The sequence below is a fragment of the Juglans regia genome, chromosome 14 (assembly GCF_001411555.2).
Source record: "Juglans regia cultivar Chandler chromosome 14, Walnut 2.0, whole genome shotgun sequence".
In the NCBI taxonomy this organism is placed as follows: domain Eukaryota; kingdom Viridiplantae; phylum Streptophyta; class Magnoliopsida; order Fagales; family Juglandaceae; genus Juglans; species Juglans regia.
The window spans coordinates 1486421-1497561 of NC_049914.1; the positions used below are offsets into that span (position 1 = coordinate 1486421).

At 34.2% G+C, this 11141-nt stretch overlaps 1 protein-coding gene across 1 annotated transcript; it reads left to right on the plus strand.

Moving 5' to 3' along the window:
• The first annotated feature begins 7063 nt into the window (after positions 1-7063).
• Positions 7064-9447, plus strand: LOC109012293 (WAT1-related protein At5g07050-like). Its single transcript, XM_018993838.2, has 7 exons — positions 7064-7380; positions 7501-7563; positions 7791-7907; positions 8023-8269; positions 8367-8528; positions 8628-8779; positions 8958-9447. Exons 1-7 carry the CDS (start codon positions 7178-7180, stop codon positions 9187-9189), a joined length of 1176 nt encoding a protein of 391 aa, XP_018849383.1. The 5' UTR covers positions 7064-7177; the 3' UTR covers positions 9190-9447.
• The last annotated feature ends 1694 nt before the right edge of the window (positions 9448-11141 follow it).

Genomic DNA, 11141 nt, shown 5'->3' on the forward strand with positions numbered 1-11141 from the left:
ATCATGATTCTATCAATCATATATCTATATAATCTTTTATATTCACTCTACTTAGAGAAGGGTTTGGAAAAAAAAAAAAAAAAAAAAACTTAGAAAAAAAAACAAGCAATATCAGGAGAAACATGATATTTTACAGATCATCAAGACAAATTTTAATTATCAGCGAATCTTGTTCTTGCATGCAGTCGTAGGCCGGCCAAGGACCTGAGGAAAGACCATAAATGGAGTACGCAATTAAAAAGCTGGTCTTAGATCACATGTACTTAAACTCTGATCATGATCTTCAGATCATGAAGGGGTAGTGGAATATATACATGTACATTACCAAATAAATTCTGACTGCATGCGTTGGCTAAAGTACGTACTACGTACGTACATGCAGGTTCACAACAAAAACTTTGGAGATCTGGCTGCATGCATATCTTAGGTCTTCACATGACAACATTATACAGTTAGAAGTCCAGAAAGAGTAAACTCCAATAATGTTTTCTTCCTTTTAGTAGGCAGAGTTGTACTTGCACATTAATACGACAGAAGGACCCGTTGAAGAACATGTTTGGGCAGCCTTTATAAAAAGAATTGTAAAATTGTAGTAGTACTAATATTAAGACATCCTTAAAGTTAATGTTTTCTTCTTTAAGTAGTACTACTGATCTCGATCGTCTAATACTGGTCAATGATATTTTTATAATATTTGTTGTGACACACAATATATATCATGCATGAATGACGTGCGTTACTCGGTCGGATGTTATATATACTGGAAGTATTACGAGTAGCAGATCTCTAATTAAGAAGAATGAAGTTCTTTATATGTATGAGATCATCGAGTACATGAAATGCTAAAGGATGCCGGAATTAGGAAATGGAATTATGGACCAGATCACAGTAGCATTACATGGTGCCTGAAGGGACGTTTGTTGGTGATGATTGATCGATCAATGCCTTTCAATTTCCACTTAATATTTCAAATATGAAGTTGCTTTCCAGCACTGTCTGCATCCTGGTTGGCCATTCACTCAAGATCGACCGGCCAGACCCTCTCTCTCTCTCTCTCTCCCTCTCTCTCGGGCACGCGCATAATTCATGTTCCTCGTATCAAACTTTATGAAACTTTATGACGACAATATAATATAAACACGTACATATATATATATATATATATATATTATGTTCATTTTGCTGATCTGCAGGCGAGGACTGAATTAATGCACGACCTTCAAATTTTTAAAATGGCATGAAAAGCATCGATCCCTCAGATTTCTAAGCTATTTTACCAACAAAATAAGGAGGTAAGAATTAATTGCAAACCATATGACAAAGAGGTTAATTAGCTTGCGTTATTGCTACTTGCTGATGAAATATTTGGAGAATCAGGCATAGGTGCTCGATCTCTTTAGGCACTATATCTGCAAATGGTTTTTGGTTACATGTCCATTCTCACGATTTGATTCATTCTCTGTTTTATCTGCAACTTGAGCAGTAGTACTGTCTAGCTTTTTCAAGACCCATTAATTATAATTGAAGATTCCAATCAGCTGGTTGGACTAAGCTGCCAGCTGAGGTAATCACTTTTGAGGTTCTTTAGATTAAGAGAAGAAATGAGTTGGTTTTAAATAAGTAAAATAAATTATTGTTATAATATTTTTTTTAATATTATTATTATTTTAAGATTTAAAAAAATTATAATAATAAAATGATATGAGATTTGAGATCACTTCTCAATCTAAACGGGACTAAATCTCTTTTATATTTGCTTCCCAGAAAGAAGGGACAACCCAAAGTAAAAAAGATTAAAAAGATTAAACCAAATGCAAAGATGGGAAAGTAGAAGAAAAAACGATCAAACATGCACGAAAAACCAAAATAGAAAGAAGCAAAAAAAATTGGAAAGAAAGAAAAAGAATGAGAAGATCGAGCAATTAAAGAATAGACAAGAAAGGAAAAATAGCTGCTTTGTTTTCAGCCTTTCAAATATGACTGCCTCAGAAGTTCCAACACATCCGCACCGAGTGGGACATGAATATATATATATATATGATCAATTCCTCCACTACTCCTCTTCGCACCTGCAGTTATATATATCATCACGCACCGAGTCCTATCACACATATTTCATGATTGCAAACAGTGACAAGTCCTTTGGCCTTTGGCAATGGGCTTAAAAGCTATCCATATAGTATCCCACAATTGCCAGCTGAGACAAAGTCCTATACTCATATTTCATTCAATTCCTTTCACATATACATGAGGAATTACAGGAAAAATGAGCAGACCACTCACATGTGCTTTCTCCATTATACATGTCTGTTGGAAATATGCTGAGTCACGCACAATTTGAGCATATGTGGGATGCATTAGCCAATCACAGCGAGGATTAATATTTAATTAACAATGTGATTCGGACGTATTATCCACGCACCTCACCATATGCTCTGTGTAGGCATTTTAGAAGTACTTCTGCCGTGGATGACGAATCTTGTGAGATCATGATTTGGGGGTGATTAGACGCCCATTGAATTTGGTGCTCCACTTTGAAACAGATCTTTTAGACCAATTTCATGTGATAGCTTTACAGGCCTGTATGGTGCAAATTATTGTGCTATAGTTTTCTCCTAGTTTGTTGGATTGATTGATCCACATGATACCATGCACCCCATAATGCAAAATCACTCTTTTGATTTTCACTCGCTTTGATTTATGGATTCTTAATTTCTAATATTAGTCCTTGAGTTAATTTTCAAAGTTAAAAATTACCAAGTCGTGATATATATGATCATTCGCCCAACAACATATTTAATTAGATCCTAGTCTCCATGCATGTCACTGGCCGTGTGAAGATTGTCCTCCACAAAATAAGATCCTGATGATCTTCATTTCACTTGAAATGGATAGTACTATCCATGTAGGAGACATTAACTGATCATTCATGTTTTTTGTCCATCGTCCCGTAACCTTTCTAGAAGACTTTCAAACCTCTGGACTCTCTCCTCTCTTCACTTTTGCTGATCGATCCTATGGTTTCTCAAACCTTTTCGATCCTGATCTCTCGTTAGAGATTCAAACACATGGGTATATATATAGTACGTACTCTTGGTAGTATGCAGTACTCTGTCTGATCTTTATCAAGGCAACTTACCCCGGCCCCTTGGTCTGATGAGCAGTACTTTCCTAACCTGCCTCATATGTACCCAAGAATTATATATATTTACCATCTTACGTACGTACGTACGTACGTACAGCGCCACCCATCAATATTCCCGAGAATGTGTGTTGTACATGATGCAGTACTCAAATTCAATATTGTCTTCCTTTATTTTTCTGGATCTCCACAAGAAGAGAAAACTTTATATGTTGTTAAATATTGTTGGTGGATAAGGCAATTTATTTCATGAATGCCTAGATCATATATCATGTCCAAATCATGTGCTAGCAGGTGATCATAGTATCGATGCATGAGACGGCCAAACGGCCGAGCCATGCAAGAGGTTGTGTTTGATTAGTTATTGAATCAAACTCAATTAACCTCAACTCTTCTTAAATTAATTATTGACGAGACATATTACTTTTTCAACTTCTTATAAAAAAATTAAATTTATCTCGACCTATTTTATACATTTTAATCTAAAAAGTTAAACACATCTCAATTTAAAAAAGTTAAACTCGTCTCAATACAACTCACAAAATATTATTATTCACAACTCATAAACTCAACGTCTCATCTCAATATCCAAACGTAGCCGACCATGCAGCAGCTTTCAACGGCAGTTCATGTACTGATCATGTACTAGCTAGCTGGGTTTAGAATATATGTATATTATATATATATATATATATATTATAATCTATATTCTGATCGACGATGGATCGATGTGGTTCAATAGTAAGTTTTCGATCGACAAACCATGCAACCACCGGCCATCATCTGATATTCGAGCGACAGTACCGCGTACAAGAGTTAGAAGTTCGTGGCCGGACAGCAGATAAAGATCATCAGATTGCATGGTGATCGATCTGCCCTAGCTAGCTAGCTAATTAAGTTGATACGCAGTTATATATATATATATATATATATATATATATATATATATATATGTACGCGGTATACAATATTAATCTCCAAACTCCGATATTAGATATTAATCAATTACGACCATGCCGCAGCCGGTGCAGTCAAAGTGGTACGTACCCGGATGATCTCCTCATGTTTTGTTTTAATAAGACAAAGGTTAATCAAGTACGTACAACTACTGTGAGTGTCCATGCATGCGATCTATCATGCGAATGCAATAGTGCCATAATAATTTAATGGGCGTGATGCATTAATATTATTAAGGATAAATTAATTAAGAATAAATTAGATGGTTTCAATATTTATATTTTAAAAAGAAGAAGAAGATATATAGATTAATATATATCATATGGCGATTATTTATATATTTCCTAATTAATTTTACTAATTACGTATACGCACCCAAAATAAGATAAAGAAAATAGCTAGGTATTACACACCCTGCACAATGGAAAATGGGCTGGGAAAACCCTCTGATCATAGTTTAATTTTGCGCTTAAAAATTGGAATTATCCACCCAAAAAAAAAAAAACCCTCGTCATGGCGGGCTCCAATACTTTCATCGGAAATGGGCTCTTTGTCATTAGGTTCTTACCTCATGATGGCCCTCACCATGCACCATGGTGACTCGGATCCCCCAACCATCATGCTGCCACGCGTAGCCCACCTCTCTCTCTCTCTCTCTCTCTCTCATCAGAGAACCCAAAACCTTTAAAGCAATATTTAAAAGCATCATATATATATATATATATATAAATTAACATATCAACAAAAATATTAATTAAAGTGGATAATTATAACTTTCCCATCTAATTTATCCTTAATCAGATCCCACATGAAGTGTTAGGCCAAAATAGTTCCTTCTGCCATTAATTAATTATATATCTGCACCACAAAATTATGAATTTTGTCATTAACTAGACTTTTAAAAAGTAATGGCTAGTAATTAATTAAACTCAAAAGATTAGAAGAACAACTTTTAATTACTACCTAGCTACTCATAAATTATAAAAAGATTATTCTGATCATAACCTTTAAATTAAGCATGCACTTAACTAAGCACAAATGGAGGTGGCCGCCAGCCACCATGCGTGTAATTGCTCTTAATTAAATATTAGTTGGTTGTGATGAGCTGTCATCATGTTGTGGCTGGCCGAAATTCTGAACTTTGCTTGATCTAGTCATGTATTGTTCATGTGGAGAAACATCAAGGTTCACGGTACGTACGTACGTAATGGACATGATGTGGAAATTAATTAAGAAGCTAGCTAGCACGTGCAACATTGTAAAAGCTCTTTAATTTGGCTTGGGTTGCATCATGGTTACATTTTTTTATTTATTTATGATGCTTGAGTTATGTAGTACGTACAACGTTACAAAGATTGGATGTTCAAAAAGATACTGATAACTTCCTTGTACGTGTTAATACAATGCTGCTACTTATAACTCTTAAAAACACTAATTAATCAGACAATTAGACCAAGATGAGAGAAATGAGGAAACAGATGCATGATGAAATATTATAAGCATAATAATATATAATTATATGGTCTAGCTAGCTAGATTAATATAATATTTTACGTTTGTTGAGTTAATAGCTCTTTTGTCCGACGTCTAGCTTATATAAAAAGTACGTAAATAGCAAAAGCTATACATACATAAATATATATATACATACCACATATATACACGCTCTGAATTAAATTGAACTAGTCTACAACATTAATTTTAAATTATAATATTGGTATGACATGATGACATGCATCTAGTCTGATCTATTGCGAGGTTTTGATGATCAATGCGATACCCAAAGGATTTGTGCTTTAATTGTAATATATACGTAGATAAAGAATCGGAGGACTTTTCTTATAATAATTATGTAGGAGTTACGTACCTAGCTAGAGATCGACGTTTTCTTTTCTCAAAATAAGTAGTGGATAAAAGTATACCCTGATAAAGGAGCCCACCGTACCAATCGTGCAAGCATGAGAAGAATATTATTAGTGATATATACATGTATATATCACTAATAATATATATTTGTTTGTGTGCTCTTTCTTGCAGGTTTGGTTGTTTCTAGGTTTGTTTATGTTTTGTGTTATTGTAATTTGCACTACTGTGTATTTTGGTTTGGTTGGTCTGTTTGTGTCTTTTGATACTTGGGTCTTGAAATGATAATTTGTATCCTCCAGGTATTTGTTTGTAACCACGGTTTTCCTCCGCCACAAGTGAGGGCTATCAGTAAAATTGGGGTCCCGTCCTCTTTCTTAAAAAAAAATATATATATATATATATATCACTAATAATATTCTTGTCATCGTCCCTATTGCATTAAGCCTAGTTAAGTGTAAGCGTTTTGATGTACCAAATCGTGTATCGATATTGATATTATTTTTTTATTTAAAATAAAAATAAAATAAAAATTTTGAGAGAAGAAAATATCTCTTATCTCATGAAAATTATTTTTATCTTTAATTCACACCGTTTTATTAAATGGATATCTTATATGTCAGTATCGATGCACGGTTTAGTACGCAAACTCGCTTGTAAAAAAAAAAAAAAATCATATATATAAGACTTTCACGACCATCCATAAAATAAATAAGTATGCCCATTTATTATCTTTTATCAAGGAAAAAGTTAATAAGTAGGTGGCACCTGATCTATACCCATGATCGGCCCCAAGAATATTGAAAAAACAAACTTTTATTTTCTCGAATATTCAATTATGCAACTTAAAATACATGAATTATATATGGCTGCAGGCTCACCAATATTTTTCCTTTTAAACATGTTAATATGGGCGTACGTAATGTTTGCTGATACGACTCCCAATTACAATTGCGCACCTAGTGATCAATTTTTCTCAGAGAATATAATTTCCTCGAAAGTATTGGCTTAGTGATCATGAGGTCGATGCATATACATTAGATATGAACAGTAGCACCTCAAGACTGATATAAATATGTAAGCCACCCTATACATTTCTCTAGGGAGAAACACACTTGTCCTCTTTAATTAGGTGTTCTTCCTCTCTTCTCTTTCTGATCAGTAACTTCTTAATTTTCATTCCTTGCCGAAGTTCCCATTTCGTTCACAAACAAAATGGAGAAGCTCAGAGGCTGCAGCAACTTCCTCGAAGCATCAAAACCCTACTTTGCTATGATATCATTACAATTCGGCTATGCCGGAATGAATATCATTAGTAAAGTTTCTCTCAGCAGAGGGATGAGCCACTATGTGCTAGTGGTTTATCGCCATGCCTTCGCAACCGCTGCCATTGCCCCCTTTGCTTTCATTTTTGAGAGGTTTGAGTCTTACCCTGCACAAAAGCTTTTAGTTCTTTTTTTTTTTTTTCACCACTCTGTATGAAATATATATGCATAAAAAATTCTGATATTAAAGGAATATAATTTGTATCCTTTCAGGAAAAAGAAGCCAAGGATAACATTTACGATTTTCATGCAGATATTTGTCCTGGCTCTTCTTGGGTTAGTTGCTAATTAACCTTCTCGTGAACATCATGTCATGATCATCTCACTCTCTGTTCTACTCTTTTGTTTTTTTTTTTTTTTCCCTTTTTGAGAGAGGTTCTTAATTTCGGTCTCTTTGGATTTTCTAGGCATATATGCGTAAGTTATAGTGATTTTATTAATCCATGATTTTTTGGATTTATCTATAGACTCTAAAGTTGGATTTATTTTTTATTTTTTTTTAGTCCGGTGATTGATCAGAACTTCTATTATGCGGGGCTGAAATTTACGTCGCCAACTTTCTCATGTGCAATTAGCAACATGCTCCCTGCCATGACTTTTGTCATGGCTGTCATATTCCGGTATTCATCAAAAGCAACCAAAATCATCATAATTTTAATTAAATTCTTTGTTCCTTATAATTAGTTTGGCTAAAGTGCTCGCTGTTTATATGGTGCAATATTATTGAAAATTAAGGATGGAGAAGCTGAGCCCGAAGAAACTACGGTGCCAAGCAAAGATGGTGGGAACTGTAGTGACAGTGGCTGGTGCTATGTTAATGACTTTGTACAAGGGTCCCATAGTGCAGTTGCTGTGGTCGAAGCACATACATCCTCGCAAATCTTATGGGACTGTTTCCGAAAACAGTGACAAGGACTTTCTCAAGGGCACCATCTTTCTCATCATAGCTACCCTTGCCTGGTCTGGTCTTTTTGTTTTGCAAGTAAGTGAGGCAAAAAGTTAAGCGAAATAGAATCTGTTTCTTTTAGAGGCCGGAAATAATATGTAACAAATGTTTTATGTGACTTTTTCATGGTCAGACACAAGCGTTGAAGACATACAAGAATCATCAGCTGTCTCTTACATCATTGGTGTGCTTTGTGGGCACTCTTCAGGCCATTGCTGTCACCTTTGTTTTGGAACACAAACCCTCGGTTTGGAAAATTGGCTTTGACATGAACCTCCTTGCTGCCGCCTATGCTGTAAGAATTTTCTGATCATCTGCTATATCTTTTTGTCTGTACGAGTTTGTCTTTCTGTGAAGCATTCGTTGATCATATCTTTGGTTAATTTCTATACAGGGAATCGTGGGATCAAGCATTTCATACTATGTCCAAGGGTTAGTGATAAAGAAGAAAGGACCTGTATTTGCAACTGCTTTTAGCCCATTGATGATGATTATTGTAGCCGTTCTGGGCTCCTTCATTCTGGCAGAGAAGATTTTCCTTGGAGGGTAATTTAATTTCCCTTAACTTCTTGTATGTATATATGATTTACGCATGCATTATAGAATATTTCTCTCAAGTCATATATCATGTGATCAGTGTATAATTAAGTTTATAATATTAATCATATAATTAATTAGTAGTTCATAAATTAACTTAATAATTCAAACGTACTACGTGGTGCAGTGTGCTTGGTTCTGTCTTGATCGTTATAGGCCTTTACTCAGTCCTCTGGGGAAAGCACAAAGAAAGCGCAGAGAATAAAGCTGAGGAGATACCGGATGCTATAAAGGTTGGTCAAGTTAATGGCAATGGATCAGTTTCAGCAATCGAAGATGTTGAAGCAGCTAATGAAATTCAAATGGGAAAAGGAGATCAAGAAACCAACAACAAACCTCTCTTCTGTTGCATGCATTAGCTGCATGCCGGCCCATTTGAACATGATCCCATGAATGATCAAAGGCGCCAGTACTACTCAAGAGACCAAAGCAAAACCATAGGAACGTCGGATGGATGGGGATGGGCTTTTTTGTCTTTTCATCCCCCATTTTGTTATCCTCCTCCTCATCCTTCTTTGTTTTTATTTTTCTAAAGTTATAATTAATATAATCGGAGTTTGGGGTGTTTTATGTAAGATATTATATTATGACATGAATAAACAAAGACTTCAAGGAAATGGAATTAAATATCATGAGAATCGATCCTAATTATAAAGATCAGAGTTTTATATATACCATGCATGCAATTTATAATCTCATGGATTTCGATCGGTACTGCCTGCCTGCCTGCCTGCCTGGGTGCATGTGTTTCCACTGAATAACTTTTGGAATATTGCTATTTTTACTGCCTGCTGACATCTGATTCAGATTCCACTGATGATATATATTAATGGTGCTGTGGTTGACATATTTATATTTATATATAATGCGCCAGATCATCGATGAATCTAATTATAAGAGATCGATCGAGTGCACCATTTATATATTTTTGCATCTGATACCTGCACGCCGGTGATTCCCTAGCTAGTTAGATCCTTAGTTCCACATGCATCTCAATCATGACAAACATCCCTTTATATATATATATATATATATATATATATATATATGTGAAAGCTTTATCGATCTGTACGTTAGGGTACAAAGGCAATTATATAACTTTGATCTTCATCATCAAGAAGCTGTGATAATATTAAGAGTACTCATGTTACATCTTCCGAGAGATTACATAACCGAACCCACCGAAAAGGTAAAAGTTATTTATTTATTTTTATGTATTTTTTTAATCATTATAAACATTTTAAAAAAAAATAAAAAAATTCTCAACATTAATCAAAAACATTTTCTTATGATTCACTTGGTAAAAAAAATAAAAAATTTCATTCAAAACACAAATTCGAGTCTCAAAATATTTCTGTAATATTAATGGCCAGTAACACTAGCTATAGCTAGCTAGCTAGGTCACTTAATTTTAAATATCATGTACATGATGAGGGTCTGGAGATTTGTTATTGGCCAGGGAAAGTAAGATCAGCAATACATGATGAGATAGATAGAAGCTGCTATATTCATGTATATCTAGATATTAGAACCCAAACCTCTATTAATTAAGTACTCATAATAATTAATATTATATATGGAAATTTCTCATTACCAACTTGATCTTTAAATATCGATCACGAGTACTTGATTTAATTATACCCAATACAACTGATTATGATCTTCACAATCCATGATCTAATACGTACGTACGTACCTGATATAGAATTTAACACACACACACGTACATATATATACACATGAGTGTGATCATATACAAGTTTACAAACCCTAATTATTACACACATGAGTATGAACTTCGATCTCTCTCTCAAATTAAACAAAGTACGTACCCCACTGTTCGGCCATATGGAATATTTTTTTTCGGTGGCCAATTAATTATTTGCATTAGTTATAAGTTCCTTATTATTATTAAATTTTTACACAAAACTGATCATCAGTTTTGGTTTCATATATACTTTAGAGATGATCAGATCGAACGTGATTCAATTCATATCAACCATGCATTCTTTGGAATCTGGTAGTACTCATGTAGTTTTAACGTCGAAGCCGCCCGCCCCCACATTACTTAATTTCGATGATCTCTCTTTTGATGCTATATCTAGCTAGAAGTCCACTTATAATATTATGTATATATAGCGATAAATAAATATACTTGATTATAAATAAATAAATAAAGTACGATTAAGAAATTAATATATAGTCGTAATTAAGCACACATATATATTAATCTAGAACGACATGATCATCATCATCAGATTTATATATTAATGACATCGCTCTATATGTATGTGTCATGTATCATATTGTC